This window comes from Aotus nancymaae, unplaced genomic scaffold, assembly GCF_030222135.1.
Source record: "Aotus nancymaae isolate 86718 unplaced genomic scaffold, 86718_ANA_hifiasm-v0.15.2.pri h1tg000028l, whole genome shotgun sequence".
NCBI classification, from domain to species: domain Eukaryota; kingdom Metazoa; phylum Chordata; class Mammalia; order Primates; family Aotidae; genus Aotus; species Aotus nancymaae.
The window spans coordinates 25,517,909-25,542,840 of record NW_026988441.1 but is presented as its reverse complement, the minus strand read 5'-3'; the positions used below and the strand labels follow the sequence as shown (position 1 = coordinate 25,542,840).

The 24,932-nt window shown below is 41.7% G+C and overlaps 2 protein-coding genes and 1 non-coding gene across 3 annotated transcripts in view; 2 read left to right on the top strand and 1 right to left on the bottom strand.

The window, feature by feature from the left end:
* LOC105710986 (zinc finger protein 93) overlaps positions 1–24,932 on the bottom strand; it is a 491,114-nt gene that overhangs the window by 196,928 nt on the left and 269,254 nt on the right. The gene's annotated exons all lie outside the window — the stretch shown is intronic.
* Positions 3,525–3,650, top strand: LOC135276879 (U4atac minor spliceosomal RNA). Its single transcript, XR_010344433.1, has one exon. It is a non-coding gene; the product is annotated as a U4atac minor spliceosomal RNA (small nuclear RNA).
* The window catches only part of LOC105710984 (zinc finger protein 430-like), a 39,172-nt gene continuing 37,376 nt past the window's right edge, over positions 23,137–24,932 (top strand). Inside the window, 1 exon segment of the mRNA XM_064381571.1 lies at positions 23,137–23,303. Within this exon segment, the coding sequence (XP_064237641.1) occupies positions 23,274–23,303 (30 nt within the window). The 5' untranslated portion in view covers positions 23,137–23,273.

Sequence of the window (24,932 nt, the reverse complement as noted above, 5' to 3'; positions counted from 1 at the left end):
GCCGGCAATAGAGACCCTGTAATTTGGCCTAGTCTTTGTCTCAGTGGTGATTTCATGCTCGCTTGGTTACAACAATAGGACTTGGAATTACTGTGGCCACAGGAACAGGGATGGCAGGGCTGTCCACTTCCCTGTCCTACTATCACCCCCTCTCCAAAAATCTGTCAGACAGCTTACAAGACATAGCAAAATCCATCCTTGCCCTCCAGTCCCAAATAGACTCGCTGGCAGCAGTCACATTCCAAAACTGTCGTGATTTGGACCTCCTCACTACTGTAAAAGGTGGACTCTGCACCTTTTTAAGAGAAGAGTGCTGCTTCTACACTAACCAGTCTGGGCTAGTTAAGGTGCTACCTGACAGTTAAATGAAAAACTTCTAAAATCAGACAGCGACTCTCAGACTCCTAGACTAACCTTTGGAGTTGGGCACCCTGACTGCTGCCTCTCCTAAGCCCTGCTGTAACTCTTTTCCTCCTCCTAGAATTTGGCCTCTGCCTCTTACATCTCCACCCAGTTTTTACAGGACTGTATTAGAGCTTTTACCCATGGGACAATATAAGATACGATGCTGCTCCAAGAATACCGACAGTTTCAGGAAAAACAGTCTGTACAGTCTAGCCTCTCACCCACAAGCATCGCCCCTATCCAGCATGAAGCAGCCAGATGACAACAGCACCCCTCTTCTATTACCTATTAAAAGGCTAGAATGTTAGGGACAAGCTGCCTCACAAAACCCCCTCAGCGCAGCTGACCCCCACCCTGATTGCTCTGCAGCTGCATTCCTAAACTCTTACCTAGGTGCCACAGCAAGGCTACCAGACACGATGTGTTGAGCAAAGCCTGGTTATAGCCATCTGGGCAGCTCAGGGGAGGTCATGAGAAACACATACCTGTAAATTACTGTTTTTTTCCAACTGCCCACCGGAACAAAAGTCACAGGATGATGTATTGTAAGTCTATCACAAGCTGATAAACAGTCTTTGTACTTGTTACAAGCTCATAGATAATCTCTGTCCAGAGACTCCCTAAGAACCCTCTCACCCCATATAAACCCCTCATTTTGTAAGCTCTGGACTGCTTCCTCTGACTGTTGTAGAGCAGCCCAGCAGGTCAGTAAACTTGCTTGCCTGACTTTGGGTCCACTCATCCTTTCTCTCAGCTGACCTTACATCACCTTGAACAGATTTGTTCACTTATTTCAACTTTGGTTTTTTATTAACTATAATTTGAATTTTATCAGTAAAGCTTAAAAGGTAAGAACATATTTACAAAGGAAATGAAAAAGGCTAATTTAAAAAAAAAATCTATTTATTTATTTTTTTAAGATGGAGTCTAGCTCTGTCACCCAGGCTGGAGTGCAGTGGCGCAATCTCAGCTCACTGTAACCTCCACCTCCCAGGTTTAGGCAGTTCTTGCCTCGGCCTCCTGAATAGCTGGGATTACAGGCGCCCGTCACCACACTTGGCTTATTTTTGTATTTTTAGTAGAGACAGGGTTTCACTGTGTTGACCAGGCTGGTCTCAAACTCCTGACCTTGTGATCCACCCACGTGTGCCTCCTAAAGTGCTGGGATTACAAGCGTGAGCCACCATGCCTGGCCTAGTCATATATTTTAATTGGTAGAAATTTTTATTTACTTCTTTCTCCAACAGAGTTAGTGTAGTTAAGTTTCTCTGGTCTGTTCTTTTGTGAGGGTGATTTCAAACAGAATCTCTGGGCATACCTTTAAGAATGCTACCAGGGAAAGTAATAGGACATATATTTTCTTTTTCTTTTTGTTTTTTTAAAGAAGTATTACTCTGTCACCCAGGCCGAAATGCTGTGTTGTGATCTCAGCTCACTGCAACCTCTGTCTCCCGGGTTCAAGCAGTTCTCTGCCTCAGCCTCCCAAGTAGCTTGAATTGCAGGTGCCTGCCACCATGTCTGGCTAATTTTTTTTTTTTTAATTTGTATTTTTAGAAAAGGCAGGGTTTCACTATCTTGGCCAGGCTGGATTTGAACTCCTGAACTTGTGAACTGCCTGCCTTGGCCTTCCAAAGTACTGGGATTAGGTGTGAGCCACCACGCCCGGCCAGGACATATAATTTCTATTATGGCTATAGAAAATGAATACATTTCCATGGGACATTAAGTAAATTAATTGGTGAATTACATAGATACATCAAAACATCAGTTTCTCTTTTTTGCAAGGTGGGGAATTTGTAATATTTTGAATCTCTTCAGTATCTTGTCACCTGAATCTCTTGTGTTTAATGGTAAATTTTATAAAATGGTACTTGGCCCCTTCTAGAAGTATTTACATGTCATTAATGTTTATTAAATAATTTTTATGGCAATAATTGACATATATGTATTGTCTGAAAGGGATATACACTGATTTTTTTTGTTTAGATATATAATAGAAATGCCTCACAGTTTAATTTCCTTTACGAACACTGAATTTGAGTGATTTTGCTACATTCCTCAAGCACTGTGTTTTCATATAAAACCAAGTGAACAATCCTGATTGGCAAATGGACACCCAAGCCCAGTGACTCTAAGCTAAGGCCAATCTTGAGTCCACAAAAGGATATCATTGAATACCAAGTTGGTTGGTTATTCCTGGTGAGCTTCCCCTGCAGGTGTCCCAACCTGCTCACACCAGTCATGGAAGGATTCTTTTTTTTTTTTTTTTTTGAGACGGAGTTTTGCTCTTGTTGCCCAGGCTGGAGTGCAATGGTGCTATCTTGGCTCACTGCAACCTGTGCCTCATGGGTTCAAGCAATTCTCCTGCCTCAGCCTCCCAAGTAGCAGGGATTACAATTGGAATTTTTTTTCCCAGCTAAATTTGTTTTGTTTGTTTGTTTAGTAGAGGCGGGGTTTTTCCATGTTGGTCAGGCTGGTCTCAAACTTTCAGCCTCAGGTGAATCCTGCCCACCTCAGCCTCCCAAAGTGTTGGGATTACAGGTGGAAGGATTCTTTATACTGAGAGAAACTACAGAGCTTAATTAGCTGGGATTACAGGCATAAGCCACCAAATCCAGCCATCTTTTTGTATTTATAGTTGAAATGGGGTTTCACCACATTGACCAGGCTGGTCTTGAACTCCAGTCTCATGTGATCCATCCGCCTCAGCCTACCAAAGTGCCAGAATTACAGGCATGAGCTGCTGCTTCTGGCCCCATTTTGCCTTTAAAAATATACTTGTGGGCCGGGCACGGTGGCTTACGCCTGTAATCCCAGCACTTTGGGAGGCCGAGGTGGGTGGATCACGAGGTCAAGAGATCGAGACCATCCTGGTCAACATGGTGAAACCCCGTCTCTACTAAAAATACAAAAAATTAGCTGGGCATGGTGGCTCATGCCTGTAATCCCAGCTACTCAGGAGGCTGAGGCAGGAGAATTGCCTAAACCCAGGAGGTGGAGGTTGCGGTGAGCCGAGATCACGCCATTGCATTCCAGCCTGGGTAACAAGAGCGAAACTCCGTCTCCAAAAAAAATAATAATAATACAAATAAAAATAAAAAAATAAAAATACACTTGTAACCATCCTCTTCCTGGGATTGCGCTACTGTCCAATGAGTACACAGTGAGGGCAGTACTGCTAACGCCTAAACAACACACCTGCATCAGCTAGAGCTTTGCTTTACGTTGGTGCAATTTAAAAAAGATGGAGTGTGTGTTCAGGGCAACTTTATACTCTAGGGTTGCAAACTTCAAGCAATTTTCAACCTTTAGCCCAAATAAACTCCCTACTTAGTTTACCCCAACTTTTTCCTTTTAGGTCAGAATATTTTTTAGAAAGTGTTGAAGGAGCCTCCATGAGAGAATCTTTCTCCTGGTTTTACTCTACTTACTATAATTCCAAGATTGCAGAGTCACATTGATTCCACCCAGAATCTGTGCATAAAAGCTGGCCTCTGCCTTGGATCTATGAGACAGGCTAGATTTTGGGTTGTAGTCATACAGAAACCTCATAGAAGACTTTTTTTTTTTTTGGTATGCTGAGAGGTCAACATAGACATCTTAAGCTGCACTCTTAGAGTGGAGTCCTTTGAGTTTTCCAGATCTTGTCCAGTGACCTGCTACAGCTGAGCGAGAGGCTTCTGGTGTCAGCAGAATCCTGTGGCAGAATCTCTAACTTTAAATGAGCACCTTAGCAGTAGGACGTCAGGCCCCAAAATATCTAGAGCTAAAATCAAAACTATGCCTCCTTATAAACTATGTTACTGAAGTAGGGTATTTTTGTTCTTTCTCTTAACTCAGAGTGAGCTGATCAGGGACAGGGGATACCACATCTGGATCCAGGGTCTGCAGCTCTACTAGGGAGGTTTTATTTTTTAATTCACACCCCACAAAGTCACCTTGAGTCTCCTGCCTGGATCACTATGGAAACATCAGCCCAGGGTCACTGAAGACAATCTAACCAACACCTGTGTACATATGAAACATTTGGGAATGTCCTATGCAGAGTGGGGTCAGACTGATAAGAAGGTCTAATTCTGCTCTTATTTCATAGGAAGAGAAATTATTCATCTAGGGTTTTTTCTTCCCTCACAGAAAGGGTCTCCTTGCTTTGTACCTAGATGGGAGTTGTTCTAGTTTTCCTGTTCTTTGGTAAAAAATGAGGTGATTTGAATACTCAAACTGACCAATCAGCTAATTCCTTCTCTTTCATGTGACCATTAGGAAAACAGATGAAGCAGTCATGGTCCCTACTATTCAGAATTTTCAGTTTAGAGCACATTAATAAATGTTTGAATTTAGCATCATATGGTCAGTGTAAAGATGGGAAGTACACAGAATCATTAAGCTTCATTTGGGTCACTTCCCTTTTATTGTTAAGAGTAAGTTTATGCCACTCCTAAAAAGCTATTCATGGGTAGAAAATAAGTTCTTATTATTATTTGTATTGCTTTTACCTTACTAAGAATGAATATTTAGCTTATAATATAATTGCTCTAGTAAAACATAAGAGATTTGCTTAAATATCTTGTTATTGTATGTTAGAGATATGGAAGTGGCTTAAATAGATTAAAATTACACAAAATCAGCTGGCATGGTGGCCCACGCCTCTAATCTCAACACTTTGGGAGGCTGAGGTAGGTAGATCACAAAGTTAAGAGATCGAGACCACCCTGGCCAACATGGTGAAACCCTGTCTCTACTAAAAATGCAAAAATTAGCTGGGTGTGGTGTCATGCACCTGTAATCCCAGCTACTCAGGAGGCTGAGGCAGGAGAATCACTTAAACCCGGGAGGCAGAGGTTGCTGTGAGCCAAAATTTTGCCACTGCACTCCAGCCTCAAAAAAAAAAAAAAAAAAAAAAAAAGAAAATCACAAAATTTGGGAATCAAATTTCTGTTGGGCAGGCTTAGGAAAAACAGAACTAAAAATACTCAACAGCATAGAGATCAGAAGCTTAGGATCCACTGTCTGTCCCAACACTGCCCAGATTCACCCTCTGCAGAACCTTGTCCAGGTCTGACTCCACACTGGAATCTCTCACAGTACTGCTTAGAGGACGTCAGAGTTTAGGGTTGCTTCTTCTCTCTAGAACTGATGCTCACAATTTCTTGAAACCCAAAAGCAGATAAATGGGAAAAATATATACTTTGGAGCCTTAAATTTATTCTTTTTAGTTAGAGACATTCCATCCAGCAACCTGTTCTCCATCTCTGCAGTTTTAGTAGCTTCTTCACAAGTTTCAATAAAGTAAATACAAACACAAAAATTAAAAATCTCTCTGAACTGCACTTAAACCTCCTTTCTATATATCTCCCATCTGTTTATATTGAGCTATTATTCTATATATTTTCTTTTTAAAATCAATGGTAGGAAAACAGAAGAAGAAATAGAAATGCTGGTCTCTGCATTTAAATCTAGGGAATTATGAGACACTTAGTACCCATCTCTTAGTGAGTTGAGAAAATTAACATACATGATACGAAGTTCCCAGCACAGTGCTCTGTGACATACTCCTGAGCACACAGTACATTCTCCATAAACATTGCATTAATGCATGTGTACAGGTTGTTTTCCAAATGCAGTCTTACTCAGACATTGTCCCCATCTCCAGCCTCTGTAATATTGAAAGGGCATACAGAGAATGTCATGTTTCACGATGGTGATTGATGAACTCTTTCTTTGGATTTCACTTTGGAAAGTGAAATATTCACTCTTTCTTTAGATAAAAAGTATTTTTGTTGTGATAAGGGTTTTTGGGTAAGGGACTTTGTGTGCTGTGTCTGCTTTCTCTAGCTGACTGCTGCTAAATGGGTCTATGGGGAGCAACATCAGCATTAACAGGGGACCTGTTAACAGAAGCTAATTTATAGACCCTTTCCAAACCTGCAGCACACCATTACTTACTGTGAGGCCTGGAATAGCAAATAATTTATATGCACACTGAGGCTTGAGAGGCAGTGCTCAGCTATGTGATTCTCACCCAGTCTTCTCGTAGGATCACATGACCAATTCAAAGCAATGCCATCACCTGGGCCCTCCCTACAGATTCTATTGTTCTGGGTGGAAACATCCCTGTTTTTAATTAAGTGCCTCACATACTTCTATGGTGAGGTGAGTCCAGGATCTAGTATGAGGGCTTCCGGATACTTTATTGAGAGGTGAGTTCACCCTTTTGTTTTACAGAAAAAGGTCACAGGGGCTGCTCTCTTGAGTTTGGTAAGGGCAAGTCAGTGTGGCCTATATTTCCTTTACAGAAGCAGAAATTGCTGGCATGCATCCTTTTTTCTTAGAGTTATAGAATGTTTTAGAGAATATTACTGTGTTAAATGTTACTGTGTTAGATATTTCCAGTCACCCAAATAAGTCAGAATTAGTTCTCTTAACTTACTTCACCTGTAGTCAAATTAAGAACTCAGCCCCTTGGAAAATGTGGGTTTTTTTTTTTTTTTTTTTTTTTTTTTGACATTAAACATTCAGGGATGTAGCCATAGAATTATCTCTGGAGGAGTGGCAATTCCTGAACCCTGCTCAGCAGAATTTTTATAGAGATGTGATGTTAGAGAACTACTGAAACCTGGTCTTTCTGGGTAAGAATAACTTTAATACATAATTTCTAATACTACCTCAGGGTTTCATTTCCTTTCTGTGTAGAATGTTTCTTTTTGTTTTGCATGAATTAATTTCAGTTCCTTTTTCCAAGATATAATTAGAAATTTGCTGGTGTAGAAAAAAATCTTCAGGATGTTTTATGTTGACATAAATCTTCTTTTTCTTGAGCTGATCTGTATCCTTTACTCTAGATTGGTGGTAAATCTAGAAATTCAGGGCATAAAATATTATTGCCCACATTTTAATATTCATTTTCACCACTTACTTTCGATTCAGCAGTATTGGATAGTGAAACTAAGAACCCATGGATTTAAAATACTTAAATATTCTAAAAGTTCTGTTAGAAAACAATTTGGGGCCGGGCGCGGTGGCTCAAGCCTGTAATCCCAGCACTTTGGGAGGCCGAGGCGGGTGGATCACGAGGTCAAGAGATCGAGACCATCCTGGTCAACATGGTGAAACCCCGTCTCTACTAATACAAAAAATTAGCTGGGCACGGTGGCGCGTGTCTGTAATCCCAGCTACTCAGGAGGCTGAGGCAGGAGAATTGCCTGAACCCAGGAGGCGGAGATTGCGGTGAGCCGAGATCGCGCCATTGCGCTCCAGCCTGGGTATCAAGAGCGAAACTCCGTCTCAAAAAAAAAAAAAAAAAAGAAAACAATTTGGGATAATTTTCTAGAAACTTCTTTAATTTTTTTTTTTCCACTGAGCACAGTACAAGGCTTGTAATTGGAGAATCCCCAGCAATAGTTATGTCATTTTTTTTCTAATAAAACAGCTGTCATGCTGGGCACGGTGGCTCACACCTGCAATCCCAGCACTTTCGGAGGCCAAAGCAGGCGGATCACCTGAGGTCAGGAGTTCGAGACCAGCCTGACCGACATGGAGAAACCCCGTCTCTACTAAAAATACAAAATTAGCTGGGCATGGTGGCACATGCCTATAATCCCAGCTACTCAGGAGGCTGAGGCAGGAGAATCACTTGAACCAAGGAGGAAGAGGTTGTAGCGAACCGAGATTGTGCCATTACACTCCAGGTTGGGCAACAAGAGCGAAACTCCAACTCAAAAAAAAAAAAAAATAGCTGTCACTATCTCCAAGCCAGATCAGCTCACTTGTCTGGAGGAAAGGAAATAGCCCTGCAGTGTGAAGAGACATGAGACATAAGACAGTAACCAGACTCCCAGAGGGCGAGAGTGAATGATGGAGATGATGTATGCAAGAGGACCACCAAAGGTCAAGGAGAAAGTCAAGACTTAAAATGTGCTTTTAGAAGCTCTGCTCCAGTAATTTTTGAGAAGCCTGGTTTTTTTTTTGTCTTTCTTTCTTTCTTCTTTCTTTCTTTCTTTCTTTCTTTCCTTCTTTCTTTCTTTCTTTCTTTTGTCTTTCTTTCTTTCTTTCGTCTTTCTTTTTTTTTGAGACAGAGTTTCGCTCTTGTTACCCAGGCTGAAGTGCAATGGCGGGATCTTGGCTCACCACAACCTCCGCCTCCTGGCTTCAAGCAACTTTCCTGCCTCAGCCTCCCGAGTAGCTGGGATTACAGGTGTGCGCCACCATGCCCAGCTAATATTTGTATTTTTAGTAGAGATGGGGTTTCACCATGTTGACCAGGATGGTCTCAATCTTGACATTGTAATCCACCTGCCTTGGCCTCCCAAAGTGCTGGGATTATAGGTGTGAGCCACCATGCCTGCCCTGTTTTTTCATATTTACAAGTAGGAACATCTTTCATCTTATACTCTTGACTCTTCTAAGGATTCTCCATTTTCTTTAGTGATCTCTTTAATTTTACAGTGAGAGCCAATGTTCACTCTTTTTTTTATTTTTATTTTTATTTTTTAAGAGACAGGGTTTCACCATGTTGGTCAGGCTGCTGTCAAACTCCTGACCTCAGGTGATCTGCCTGCCTCAGCCTCCCAAAGTGCTGGGATTACAGGCGTGAGCCACCGCGCCCGGCCTCGTTTACTCTTGCTCATAAGCCACTGCATGATCTTACTGCTCTTCTATTGCTTTTGGAGATACCGATGTATTTGTGTATATATTATGGGTGTGTGTGTGTGTGTGTGTGTGTGTGTGTGTGTATTTTTTTCAGTTGTCAAATGACCCTTTATTGAAATATTTTCCTTCGTGCTTCTTAACTAGCTGGGCATTCCACAGCACCACTGTTGATGTCATCTACGATGTCATGAGTGTGGCAGCCATCAACATTATAGCCCACAGACTGGGCAGTCCCCATAATCTCTTTAATGGTTCCAGAAAGTTATCTGGCTAAAGATCGGTTCTTCATCTGTCGAGCCATGTTTAATGTTTTTCTGTTTTTTTCTGTCTCTTGGTGTTTCCTTGAGGACTTCGATGATCAGGGCAAGGCAGAATGCACCACCTAAATCTGGGCTCGTTTGTTCTGAACGGTCAGTTTTACTAAAATCTTCAGGCCCTTCCAGTCACCCGTTGCCTTGGCAATGTTATCACCAACATTTTTTGAAGACAGACCCAGGGAGCCAATCTTGGGTGCCAGTGCAGAAGTGGCAGCAACTTCACCTGACCTCAGGTGATCTGCCTGCCTTGGCCTCCTAAAGTGCTGGGATTATAGGCATGAGCCATCATGTCTGGCAGACTTGATGTTTTTTATTACTTCCTCTGATGTATTAAATCTCTAAATCTTTATTTAATGAACACTAGTTTTTAGGTGTGTAATTTGGAGAAAATTCTTTCCACATTCATTATATGTACAGAGTTTCTGTAGTATAAGTTCTCTGATGTTTACTAAGGCAGTAGTCTTTTAACTTTTTGGAGCCAGAGACTGGTTTCATAGAAGACAATTTTCCATGAACCAAGATTGTTATAAACACTGTGCAACCTAGTTCCATTGAATGGGCAGTTCACAACGGAGTTTTAGCTTCTATGAGAATCTGTGCAGACTGGTTTCTAACAGGCCATGAACCAGTACTGGTACACAACCTGAAAGGTGGGGACCCCTGCACTAAGGTATAAACAATAATTAAATACTTTGCCACAGTCTTTACTTTTTGTATTGAAAGCATGTAAAAAGAAAATCTGTTTTTGTATTTTGTAAAGGAGGTTTAATTTTTCTTTGTAGCTGGTCTTTGTCCTTGATATAGATAGATCAGGACGCTGAAAGAGAGTTTCCACATCAATTCAGATATCTAGGAATGTTTTGGTTGGGGTTCATTTATTCAGCACACATATATGTATTAAAGCACACTTTCCTAGAACTTTGGCATAATTCAGTGACTAAAGCAGCAGTATCCTCTGGGCTTCAATTCTGTTTAGGGACTGAGACACTCCAAATAAACATCAAAAGGTCATTTTCACAGAACATGAGGCCCTCATGACCTCTTCTGTGTTTGGATGCATCCTCTCAGATTCTGATCAGAGTTTCAGAGCTCAGGGCCAACTATTAACTGGGTGGACTTCAAGTCCAGAAGGAAGACCTCCTGTCACCTAAGAGTATGGGAAGAATATGTAAACTGTGGCTGAGGAGAGGTTGGTAGAATTATTGGGTCTCATACATCTTATGTTTCCCATGAGAGGAATGACTGGGACTTAGCACTTTGGGAGGCTGAGCAGGCGGATCACCTGAGGTCAGGAGTTTGAGACCAGCCTGACCAATATGGTGAAACCCTGTCTCCACTAAAAACACAAAAATTAGCTGGACATGGTGGCGGGTACCTGTGGTCCCAGCTACTCAGGAGGCTGAGGCAGGAGAGTTGCTTGAACCGAGGAGGTGTAGCTTGCAGTGAGCTGAGATTGCAACACTGCACTGCAGCCTGGATTACAGAGGAGATTCCGTCTCTAAATAAAGAAATAAAATGTAATCTTTGAAGGGTGTTTTAGCCAGCTCTCTAGGCTGCTAGGATTATGAGAAATGGATGACTTCCTCCCAAGTCATGCATCCTGTACAGCCTACAGACCTGTGAGTCAATTTAAGCTCTTTTCTTAATAAACTGCCCAGTCTGAGCATTTTTTTTTTTTTTGAGACGAAGTCTTGCTCTGTCACCCAGGCTGGGATGCAGTGGCACAATCTTGGCTCACTGCAACTTCTGCCTCCCCAGTTCAAGTGATTCTCTTGCCTCAGCCTCCCAAGTAGCTGGGATTACAGGCATGTGCCACCACGCTCAGTTAATTTTTGTACTTTTAGTAGAGACAGGGTTTCACCATGTTTGTCAGGCTGGTCTTGAACTCCTGATCTCATGATCCATCTGCCTCAGTCTCCCAAAGTTCTGGGATTACAGGCGTGAGCCAACTCACCCGGCTAATCTCAGGTAGTTCTTTATAGCAGTGTGAGAATGGACTCACACACTAGGGAGTTTATTCTCTACCCTCCATTACCAGGCTCCACAGCTGGTGCCACAACTGTGGGTGGATGCTCAGGTAAGTGGACTGAATCACAGGCCCTGTTCTGCAGAGCCCCCTACCCTAGACCCACCTGCATCTTCTCCCAGGTCCAAAGGTCATGCCCCCACCACCAGGCACATTTGTTTAATTTTTAGTTGGGCATGGTGCAGATGCCTGTAATCCCAGCTACTCGAGAGGCTGAGGCAGGAGTATCACTCGAACCTGGGAGGTGGATGTTGTAGTGAGTTGACATTCTGCCATTGCACTCCAGCCTGGGTGACAGAGCGAGACTCCATCTAAAAAAAAAAAAAAAGTCCTGCCGCTTTCAGCAGGAGGCTTGTAGCCTGTGGCAAGTTCTCCACCCTGCTAACCCATTGCCTGGATACAAACTCAGTGCTGTTGGAGGGTGCATGGTGGGTGCTAGATTGGCCTTTTGGGTTGTGTGGGAGCTGAGTGAGACCTGTTACTGCCAGCTTTTTTCCACTTTCCTGACAACCTGCATCACACAGCAGAGGCATCCATAATCCTCCTGGGAACATAACTCCATTGACCTGGGAAAGTCACCGCCATCCCTACAGCAGCCACAGCTGAAGTCAGGAGTTCAGACCAGCCTGACCAACATGGAGAAACATCATCTCTACTAAAAGCACAAAATTAGCCGGGCGTAGTGGTGCATGCCTTTAATCCCAGCTACTCGGGAGGCTGAGGCAGGAGAATCACTTGAACCCAGGAGGCAGAGGTTGTGGTGAGCCAGGATTGCACCATTGCACTTTAGCCTGGGCAACAAGAGTGAAACTCTGTCTGAAAAAATAAAATAAAATTTAAAAAAATTAAAAACCAAAAATTATGTAATTATCTCAATAGATACAGAAAAAGCATTTGACAAAATCCAGCATTTCTTTATGATTAAAACTCTCAGCAAAACCAGCATACAAGGGACATAACTCAATGTAATAAAAACCATCTATGACAAACCCACAGAAAACATCATACTGAATGGGAAAAGTTGAAAGCATTCCCTCTGAGAACTGGAACAAGACAAGGATACCCAGTCTTACTACTCTACTTCAACATAGTACTGAAAGTTCTAGCCAGAACAATCAAACAACAAGAAAAGAAATAAAGGGCATCCAAATTAATAAGAGAAAGTCAAACTGTCACTGTTTGCCGATGATATGATCATTACCTCGAAAACCTTAAAGACTCCTCAAGGAAGCTCCAAGAACTGATTTAAAAAATTCAGTAAAATTTCCAGATACAAGATTAATATACAAAAATTAGTAGCTCTTCTATACACCAACAGCCACCAAGTGGAGAATCAAATCAAGAATTCAACCCCTTTTACAATAGCTGCAAAACAAACAAATAAACAAACAGGAATATACCTAACCAAGGAGGAAAAAACCTCTACAAAGAAAAAACTACACAACACAAACAAATGGAAGTACATCCCATGCTCATGGTTGGATAGAATCAATACTGTGAAAATGACCATACTGCCAAAAGCAATCTACAAATTCAATGCAATCTTCATCAATATCACCATCATTTTTCACAGAATTAGAAAAAAAAAAATACTAAAACTTATATGAAACTAAAAATAGCCTGCATAGCCAAATCAAGACTAAGCAAAAACAAAACAAAACAAAAACAAAAAACAAATCTGGAGGCATCATACTACCTGATTTTAAACTATATTATAAAGCCATAGTAACTAAAACAGCATGATACTGATATAAAAATAGGCACATAGACCAACGGAACCGAATAGAGAACCCAGAAATAAACCAAATACTTACAGCAAACTGACCTTTGACAAAGCAAATGAAAACAGCATTCTTAGGCCGGGTGTGGTGGCTCATGCCTGTAATCCCAGCACTTTGGGAGACTGAGGCAGGTGGATCACCTGAGGTCAGGAGTTCAAGACCAGCCTGGCCAACAAGGTGAAACCCCGTCTCTAAAAAAATAAAAATAAAAATAATAAAATAAAAAAAGAAAACAGCATTCTTTTCAACAAATGGTTCTGGAATAATTGGCTAACCACATGTAGGGGAATTAAACCGGATCCTCATCTCTTTATTACAAAAATCAACTCAGTATGGATTAAGGACTTAAATCTAAGACCTGAAACTATAAAAATTCTAGAAGATAACATTGAAAAAACCCTTCTAGACATTGACTTAGGCAAGGATTTCATGACCAAGAACCCAAAAGCAAATGCAATAAAAACAAAGATATCTTTGTTATCCTCTAGAAGCAAGTGACATGAATAGAAAATTCTTAAAATAAGATACACAAATGGCCAAAAAACATATGAAAAATTGCTCAACATCACAAATAATCAGGAAAATGCAAATCAAGACCACAATGCAATACCACCTTTGTCCTGCAAGAATGGCCATGATCAAAAATAAAAATCAAAAATAAAATCCAGCGAGAATCTGCTGGCCTGATATTGTACTCAATGATAAACTTGAAATAGCAGCAGGTACATTTAAGGACCCCTAAACTCTTGGTGGGAAGTAACCTGAAGATTTTTACCATAATGTGGTGGGGCAGAAAAGTCATGTACTGCTGAGGCTCCAAAAGCTGCTGGATTTTAAACCTGGTCTCCAGGAAGTCATGAGACACCTGCTTCTTACTGGATGCCTCAAGCACCGATAATGTACTTTCCACAGAAGAGGCTGGTGATACAAATGGCTCAGCTGACTCACTTTTTTCCTCAGATGCAATGTCACTCTCAGCAGCATCTTCAAGCTGGCTGGCCTCTGAAGCCTCTTTTGTTGTGCTTTCATTCAGCTGGGAACATGTTGTCTGACAAGTGCTGACCAGGTAGCAAAAAAACAAACAAACCAGTAGATGTTGGCATGGATACAGTGATCAGGGCACACTTTTACACTGCTGGTGGGAATGTAAATTAGTACAGCCACTATAAAAACAGTGTGGCAATCCTTTTTTTAAATTACTACTATACTTAAGTTCTGGGATACATGTGCAGAACATGCATAGGTGTACATGTGCCATGGTTGTTTTCTGCACCCATCAACCCGTCATCTACATAAGGTATTTCTTCTGCTGCTATTGCTCCCCTTGCCCCCCACCCCTTGACAGGCCTGAATTTGTGATATTCCTCTCCCTGTGTCCATGTGTTCTCATTGTTCAACTCCCATTTGTAAGTGAGAACATGTCGTGTTTCGTTTTCTGTTCCTGTGTTAGTTTGGAGAGTCTTTAAAGTACTAAAAGTAGAACTACCATTTGATCCAGCAAACATGTTACTGAGTATCTACCCAGAGGAAAAGTAGTCATTATGTGAAAAAGATGCTTGCACATGCATGTTAATAGCAGCACAATTCGCAATTGCAAAATCATGGAACCAACCCCAAATGCCCATCAATCAAGGAGTGGATAAAGAAACTGTGACATATATATAAATATATATATACAAATATATATTTTCCATTGTGTGTGTGTATATGGATGTTTTATATATAACATATATATATGAGTGAATATATCTGTGATATCACAGATATGAGATATATCCACCATATTTATATATCTGTCTGATATCACAGATATATATGTATATGTGTGTATATATGTATATGTATATGTATACACACATGTATGTATAGACACGCATATATGTATATACATATATACGCATATATATACACACCCCCACACACAATGGAATACTACTCAGCCATAAAAAGGAATGAATTAACAACATTTGCGGTGACCTGGATAAGATTGGAGACTATTATTCTATGTGAAGTAACTCAGTAATGGAAAACCAAACATCGTATGTTCTCACTGACGTGGGAGCTAAGCTATGAGGACACAAAGGCATAAGAATGATGCAGTGGACTTTGCTGACTTTGGGGGAAAAGTGGAAGGGGGTGAGGGATAGAAGACTACAAATATGGTGCAGTGTGTACCGCTCAGGTGATGGATGCAGCAAAATCTCACAAATCACAGCTAAAGAACTTAAACATGTAACCAATTACCACCTGCACCCCAGTAATTTACAGAAAAAAAAAAGAGAGAGACTTGAAAAAAAAAAAAATTAGCCAGGCCTAGTGATGCATGCCTGTAATCCCAGCTGCTTGGGAGGCAGAAGGGATAATCATTTAAACCCGGGAGGCGGAGGTTGCAGTGAGCCAAAATTGTGCCATTGCACTCCGGCCTGGGCCACAGAGTGAAACTCCATCTCAAAAAAAAACAAAACAAAACAAAACAAATACTTTCTTTGACCCTTAACTTTTAGATGCTGCAGTGTGCCAATGCAACATCCAAAGAGTAATAAACAGGATTACTTCATACATTAAATTACATAAAAAACATTGTAAAATTTAAAATAATGCTTGACCTTCTTCAACTCATTTTTATTTTTATTTATTTATTTATTTATTTATTTTTGAGACAGTGTCTTACTCTGTCGCCCAGACTAGAGTGCAATGGCATGATCCCAGCTCACTGCAACCTCCGCCTCCTGGGTTCAAGTAATTCTCCTGCCTCAGCCTCCCAAGTAGCTGGAACTACAGGCACTTGCTACCACGCCTGGCTAAGTTTTGTATATTTAGTAAAGACGAGGTTTCACCATGTTGGTCAGGTTGGTCTCCAACTCCTAACTTTGTGATCCTCCCACCTCAGCCTCCCAAAGTGCTGGGATTACAGACATGAGACACCGCACCCGGCTCAACTCATATTTTAATAAATGTTATTAATATTTATCTAAAATTGCATGAAATTTATAAAAATCTAATATACCTGAGTATATGCTATTAGTCTTGTCAGGGACCAGCCCTGACATGGACCGTGGAGGTTGCAAGGGACAGCGGATTCAAAGAAATGGGAAAAGGCAAGTTAAGGATGCAAAAAGTGGGGACCAGGGAGCCAACACGAGTGTGGAGTCTGCAAAGGCCCTGAGCTCTGGAGACCCACATTATTTATTGGTATATAACACAAAGCAAGAATGTGGTAGGGGTGTGAGTGAGATAGCTAGGGCGGTTTGGCATTTCCTTTGAGGCATATAGAACAAATTCTATTCTAGATTTAATCATTAAACACACTAGAGGGTTTGTAAATAGAAGTCAGCAAGTCTGGTCCCATTCTTGTGCTTCCAAGAGGGGTTCCTCCCTTAAGCACAGAGCATGGCATTCCATAAGCTCTTTCTTTCTGCTCCAGATAAGCAGGTCATGCCACGATCTTCCTTCCAGCAGGTCTAATTATGGTTATTATGATAGATTATTGTAGAGCACAGATATAATCATTTTTTTTTTTATTTTTATTTTTTGAGATAGTCTCGCTGTGTTGCCCAGGCTGGAGTGTAGTGGTGCTATCTAGGCTCACTGCAACCTTTGCCTCTTGGATTCCAGCTATTCTCCTGCCTCAGCCTCCCGAGTAGCTGGGACTACAGGCATGCACCACCATGCCTAGCTAAGTTTTGTATTTTTAGTAGAGATGGGGTTTCACCATATTGGTCAGGCTGGTCTTGGACTCCTGACCTCATGATCCACGCACCTCGGCCTCCACAGGCGTGAGCCACAGCACCTGGTCTTCAAGTTTTTAATTTGTTTCTTTATAACCATTTTAAGTTATTTCCACAGTTAATGATTTAATTCTAACATAGTTTCTAAAAGCTTCAAAAGCATACACATTTTTAAAGTATTGTGTCCTTAAGGAGGTTCATAAAAAGGTGGAAAGGACCCAGAGAAGTTGAGTACAGGTTTCTGATAATTTTAGAATCAGATGGTTTGGACTGGGAAGGAATTGTGAGAATTCTAATGAAGAGAACGGCTTTCATAAAACTAGTAATCCAGGCAAAACAAAAATTAGTTGTATATTATGAAAATACTCTGCCATATTTTTATACTAAATTAGCCAGTACTAAAATTTTTTGGACATGCCATTTGAATAAACTCTATGGTCCAAGTCAAATTACCTATGCTAACCTCTCAGTTATCAGTGCTATGTACCTAAATTTAAGAGGATATAGGCTGGTCGCAGTGGCTCACGCCTGTAATCCCAGCACTTTGGGAGGCTGAGGCATGCGGATCACAAGATCAGGAGTTTTAGACCAGCCTCGCCAACATGGTGAAACCCTGTCTCTAGAAAAAAAAAAAAAAATGGGCTGGGTGTTGTGGCAGGTGCTTGTAATCCCAGCTACTTGGGACACTGAAGCAGAAGAATAGCTTGAACCAGAAGACAGAGGTTGCAGTCAGCCAAGATCGTACCACTGCACTCCAGTCTGGGTGAAAGAGTGAAATTCTGTCTCAAAAAAAAAAAAAAAAAAGAATGCAAATTTAATGTTAAGTGAACTCATGGAGAATCGGGACAGCAGTGACTTGTTCGTTCCTAGGTTCTTAAATCTTCCTTTATCAAAAGCACTGCATTTTATTACTCATCACAAAAGAGATAAAAAATAGTCTAAGTTAAATATAAATTAAATGTATGTGTGTGTGTGATGACTATTCTAAATTGCCAAACTAGGTTAGAACCATTTTTTTCTCTCAAACATATAATCCTGAGAAGACAAGCAAAACTTCACCTGCATTTCTGCTACCTGATGAACTATTTAAACATTTATACAGAATTTTTTTTGAGACGGAGTTTCACTCTTGTTACCCAGGCTGGAGTGCAATGGCACGATCTTGGCACTGCAACCTCCGCCTCCTGGGTTCAGGCAATTCTCCTGCCTCAGCCTCCCGAGTAGCTGGGACTACAGGCGCGCACCACCATGCCCAGCTAATTTTTGTATTTTTAGTAGAGACGGGGTTTCACCTTATTGACCAGGATGGTCTCGATCTCTTGACCTCGTGATCCACCCACCTCAGCCTCCCAAAGCGCTGGGATTACAGGCGTGAGCCACCGCGCCTGGCCCCCATTTATACAGAAATTTTATTCAATTGTCATGTTTAATGCATATTTTCTTGTATAATAAACTTTCTTTTATGCAAAAAGTCTGATGTTATAACAGTAGCTAAAGTAGCCGGGCGCGGTGGCTCACGCCTGTAATCCCAGCACTTTGGGAGGCTGAGGCGGGTGGACCACGAGTTCAAGAAGTCGAGACCATCCTGGTCAACATGGTGAAACCCCGTCTCTACTAAAAATACAAAAAATTAGCTGGGCATGGTGGCGCGTGCCTGTAATCCCAGCTACTCAGGAGGCTGAGGCAGGAGAATTGCCTGAACCCAGGAGGCAGAGGATGCAGTGAGCCGAGATCATGCCATTGCACTCCAGCCTGGGTAACAAGAGCGAAACTCCGTCTCAAAACAAAACAAAACAAAACAAAAAACAGTAGCTAAAGTAGTATTAAAAATATATTTTGCTCATGGGACATTTTTGAAATAGTAAATCTCCAATAATAAAGATACTTATTTCACTGGAGAAGTTATAAAATTGTTAAATAAGGTATTACAGATACAATAGTATTGAGAAAAGTGAACTAAATTGACTGGATTGCTTTTGTAATTGCAGATTGATGACAATCAGATTCACTTAGAGTGAAAAACTGTGTTAACTATTATAAAATTGTCATTGGATGGCTTATGTGCCTGATAATAGAACCTCATTTGTCTTCTGTTACTGAAATCTAATATGACTAAATGGAGCAAAGCTTCATTGCATTATGGCAAATTATATTTTCACCAGGTAAACATCACTTTTATGGTCTATTGTCTGAGGACAGTAAAACCCTTTTGTAATCTAGAACCCAGAGATTGAGTCTGCTTGCCATCTACACTGCAGAAAGACTTCAGGAACTTGAACCTTGTGTCGATAATGTCACAACTGAAAAAGTGTCCTCCAAACTCTTCCAATTGTATACTCATTGGAAATCTTAAGATAAAGTTAAACAGGGAAGTTTCTCATGAAAAGAAGATGGCAGCATTGATGTAAATCACTTTTTTCATAGGATGAAAAATCAAGACATTTCTGCTATCATGATACTGTTAGAGCACTGCTTTTATCTTATGGCTCTGCAAACAACAGAAATATAAAGGGGTCTCTTGTGTGCACTCAATTTTGCACCCAACATTATGTATGAACAAACTTATGCCTTGATAAGTAAAAGATAAAGTACCAATTCGGGTGAGAAATTTTAGTGAGACATCTCTTGCCTCATAATAAGAGAAACAGAATATTGGTCCACTGCTGTTAACCTAATTCATAATTTAAAGATAATTTAAAGCCGGGCGCGGTGGCTCACGCCTGTAATCCCAGCGCTTTGGGAGGCTGAGGCGGGTGGATCACGAGGTCAAGAGATCGAGACCATCCTGGTCAACATGGTGAAACCCCGTCTCTACTAAAAATACAAAAAATTAGCTGGGCATGGTGGCGCGTGCCTGTAATCTCAGCTACTCAGGAGGCTGAGGCACGAGAATTGCCTGAACCCAGGAGGCGGAGGTTGCGGTGAGCCGAGATAGCGCCATTGCACTCCAGCCTGGGTAACAAGAGCGAAACTCCGTCTCAGAAAAAAAGATAATTTATTCAGAATAGGTTGAAGAGCATTGCCACAAGGCCATAACTCTTCTGAGTGGGCATCATTTGTTAGTTTTTTTCCCAAGGCTTAGATTAAATGAGGCAATAGTTAGAAATTCATTTTCCATAATAGGGCTTTATACAATATTCTATTGTAAAGGCTATGTTTACACAATAGACTTTAATTTTTCTTACTAAAGCTGTGCTAAATAATAGCATTTCTCTAGATTACTTACTGGATGAGCAAAGAAGTATTTGTGCATTTGCCAGTACTTGTAGTTGCACATAGAGAAATACATCAAGTATTATAGAGATTCAGTTGTTGGAGATGAATAATTAGGCTGCTTGGTTGAAATGAGGAGATTATTTATATAGCTAATTATTTGATCTATTTAATGTTAGTTGGTGAGTTCATGGGACCCTGGCTAAAAAGCATACTTGAAACTCTTTAGTATTCTCTTCCTTACAGTTAAAATAGTAGTTTCCCTACTACGCTGTATTCTCTCAAAAGTTATAAATGTTTACATGCAGTCATTTCTAGAATGTCAAATGATCTCTCTTTGACAGAAACTCTAATACCTGTGTGACCATGAGAACACCATGCCCTATGAATGACCTGATAAAGACAAAAACTAAAAATAACGGAAACTGAGATTGTCATGGAGACACTAAGGTTTGGTCACACTCTTACCTATGTGAGAACTTAACCAAAAGTGGGGATTTTTTTTTTTTTTTTTTGAGACGGAGTTTTGCTCTTGTTACCCAGGCTGGAGTGCAATGGCGCGGTCTCGGCTCACCGCAACCTCCGCCTTCTGGGTTCAGGCAATTCTCCTGCCTCAGCCTCCTGAGTAGCTGGGATTACAGGCACGTGCCACCATGCCCAGCTAATTTTTTGTATTTTTAGTAGAGACGGGGTTTCACCATGTTGACCAGGATTGTCTCGATCTCTTGACCTCGTGGTCCACCCACCTCGGCCTCCCAAAGTGCTGGGATTACAGGCGTTAGCCACTGCGCCCGGCTGGGTGGGGAATTTTTTAAACATAATTGTTGGAGGCCATTCTTCTGGACTGAGCTTTTGCACTAGGCCCATAGAGATCAAATCAAAGCAAATGGAGTCAATCATGCTAAATGTGACATAATCAAACTGAAAATTTAATGAAATAGGTAAATCCTAAAATAGGTCAGGTTTGGTTATTCTTTTGAAAACAGCAGATTCCAATACAAGGAGATCCCCTCTACTGTAACCCTTAAAAAAAATAACCTGTCAAGCCTGTAATCCCAGCACTTTGGGAGGCCGAGGCGGGTGGATCACGAGGTCAAGAGATCGAGACCATCCTGGTCAACATAGTGAAACCCCGTCTCTACTAATACAAAAAAAAAAATTAGCTGGGCACGGTGGCGCGTGCCTGTAATCCCAGCTACTCAGGAGGCTGAGGCAGGAGAATTGCCTGAACCCAGGAGGCGGAGGTTGCGGTGAGCCGAGATCGCGCCATTGCACTCCAGCCTGTGTATCAAGAGCGAAACTCCGTCTCAAAAAAAAAAAAAAAAAAAAAAAAATAACCTGAAGTCCTTGTTTCCACAGTGCCTACAGTTCTGCTATTTCACAGTGGGATTTGAGACAAAATATATATATATTTGATAGTGACAGAGTAATAGCAATGTCTAAAGTTTTGATATATCTCTCAGAATTGAGAAGATGATCAAAAGGGAGAAATTGTTAAATTAATTATGCCTAAAGTTGCCCCCTTTCCTGTTTAAATTTGGTCACTAGGTTTTTTTTTGTACATAGTAAACTGAAACCTAACTGGATATATAAATAGACTGTAACACATTATTGTATCAGCCACTGTGTTTTTGCCAATAAAAGGACATCAAGTATTCAAATTATGTTTAAATAAGACAAGTCCCAACCTGTAATCAATCTGGGTGTTTCTGTACCCCACTTCCATTTTCTTTGTGTCACTTTGCTTTTTCCATCCACAAATCTGTTTTCATCATGTGGCTGAGCTGGAGTCTCTCTCAGCCTACTCTGGATCCACTGGCTAACCAATCAATCTATGCTCAATTAAACTCTTAAATTTAGTTTCTCTAAAGTTTTTCTCCTTTAAAAGTTTTCAAATATTTTCTGTGATAAAAATAAATAATGTGCTATTGGGCTTTGATTTTCTAAGCTCATCCCTTAGTTATCTCCTAAAATTATTCTGTGTCTTCAAAATGCATCTCCATTTTTTTGTTTTTTTGAGACAGGGTCTCACTTTATCACTCAGTGTGGATGGCAGTGGTGCAACTAATCATGGCTCACTGCAACCTTGACTTTCCAGGCTCAAGCAACCTCTGCCACCAAAGTAGCTGGGACTACAGACATGTATCACCATGGCTGGCTAATTTTTTCACGGAAACAAAATCTTACTATGTGGCCCTGGCTGCAATGGAACTCCTGAGCTTACATAATTCTCCCATCTCAGTCTCCCAAAGTGCTAGGATTAGAGGTCTGAGCCACTGTGTGCTTCTGCAATTTCCTTTCCCCCCTCAACCTATAATTTCTTGAGAGGTTTATTCCCTATGGTAAACAGTACTATATGAGCACAAACCTAAAAAAAATCTGGCTTCTCTTGTAGAAGTGTCACTATCCAGAATTTCAAGGGTTTCTGGCAGCTACTTTATTTATTTATTTAATTTATTTTTTAATTTTTTTGAGACAGAGTTTCGCTCTTGAGGCACAGGCGGGAGTGCAATGGTGCAATCTCGGCTCACTGCAACCTCCGCCTCCCGGGTTCAAGCGATTCTCCTGCCTCAGCCTCCCGAATAGTTGGGATTATAGGCAGGTGCCACCACGCCCGGATAATTTTGTATTTTTAGTGGAGACAAGGTTTCTCCATGTTGGTCAGGTTGGTCTAAAACTCCCGACTTCAGGTGATCCACCCACCTCGGTCGCCCAAAGTGCTGGGATTACAGGCGTGAGCCACCGCGCCTGGCCCCATACAATTTATTTATAAATGCATATGATCTTATACACAAGGATAAATGCAAATACCCTCTGGGGTGAGCCTGGCTCAGCTCAGGGAAGAAACCCTGTCAGAGAAGGCTGCAACCTAGGCTGTCACTCTTTATTCAGCCCCGCATCGCATCACATCTTCCGTCAATCATGGCCTGAGGGGGCGGGGATTTAAACGTAATCCAATCAGAGACGTTAAGCTGGGAACCGTCCAATCAGCCACGCAGTTGAAGCGGACAGGGCGGCTTCCGGGTTTGGCGGGGCCTTTGTCTCTCGCTGTAGCCGGAGCTGCGGGTCTTGTCTTCATTTTTGTGTCTTGTGCTCCTGGAGGCCCATCCTCTGTGGCTCTGTGACCAGCAGGTATTAGGAGATCACAGCTAAGATGCCGGAATCCCCTGGAAGCCTGGAAATGGTAAGAGTGCCGGGTACGATATCCGGAAAGAGGGGAAGGGCTGGTTGTAACGGGTGGAAGTGGCTGTGGCAGGACTCGGGCCTCCTCATAGTCAGCTCCACAATCTGCGCCCCGAGTTCTCCTGGCCCGGCTCGGCCTCAGTTCCCTTCAGGCATAAGATGGCGGCTGCACTGACAGCCGGGCAGGGGCGTCCTGTTTCTTCCCTGTGCAGTAACTGTGCTCTGGCCTGGAACGCTCTGTGGGCAGCTCTGCATCCTCAGCGCCGCGTCTCGCAGATTGTACAGGGACCACAGGAGGGTCGTCAGGGGAGAATCCTGACTTGGGGTGAGGATTCATGAATTGGAAGAGCTTTGGTTCGTGGGTTCCCAGTTCCTCTTTTCTCCTATTAAAAATGTACAGGCCGGGTGCGGTGCCTCACGTCTGTAATACTAGCTCGTTGGGAGGCCAAGGTGGGCGGATCACCAAGTCAGGAGTTCAAGACCAGCGTTGCTAGCATAGTGAAACTCCGTCTTTACTAAAAATACAAAAATTAGCTGGGCATGGTGGTGCACGCTCGTAGTCCCAGTTACTCGGGAGGCTGAGGCAGGAGAAATCAGTTCAACCTGGGAGGTAGAGGTTGCAGTGAGCTGAGATCGCGCCACTGCACTCCAGCCTGGGTAACAGAGCAAGACTCTTTCTCGATTAAAAAAAAAAAAAAAAAGTACAGAAGTCGCCACAAAAATATTAAAGAATATATTCAGAGTAATTCAAAAATTGTAGAGCATTCAGCTATGGTTTGTAATTTGTGGCTTATGGGCGGGACTTGAAGGAAAGACTTCTATAAGGATCATGATGTAGAAAACGAAGTTCATTAATTAGGTAGTTATATCGTTTCTTAATTTGTACAATAAAGGTGAAAAATTTCCGGTTATGTAATCAGAACTTAATTGGCAATTTATAGTTGGTTAAGCCTGAAGTTTGTTTCTTTCAATGTAGTAATTTACAAAACAATGCATTTGAGTTAGTTTTTTTTTTTTTTTTTTTTTGAGATGGAGTATCTTTCTTGTTGCCCAGACTGGAGGGCAGTGACGCAGTGGAGCGATCTCGGCTCACTTAACTTCCACCGCCTGGGTTCAAGCTTCTGCCTCAGGCTCCTGAGTAGCTTGGATTATAGGCGCCCACCACCACACCCGGCTAATTTTTGTACTTTTAGTATAGACGGGATTTCACCATGTTGGCCTGGCTGGTCTCGAACTCCTGACCTCAGGTGATCTGCCTGCCTCCACCTCCCAAAGTACTGGGATTACAGGTGTGAGCCACCTCACCCAGCCTCGTTAGATTTTTTTTAACGTAGGAATCAAAGACTAAAGACATCTTAGTCTAATTGCCTGCCACTGAATTATTTTCACACTCCATGGGAAACTGGTTTTCTGCTATATTTTTCTCGTCTCCCAAGCAGGGTCTTAAGTCTAACCCCCGGCCCCATTTCTCCAACCTCACTCTGGCTTTCAGTAAGATCTTAAATGGAGTTCCTTCTGGTGTTCCCAAATGCCAACTTTTTCTCCCTAATTCACATTATCACCTAATTGTCCTTTAGTGTACTTTTTTTATTCTGTATTTTAGTTAATTTTCTGACTAAGCATTAAATGT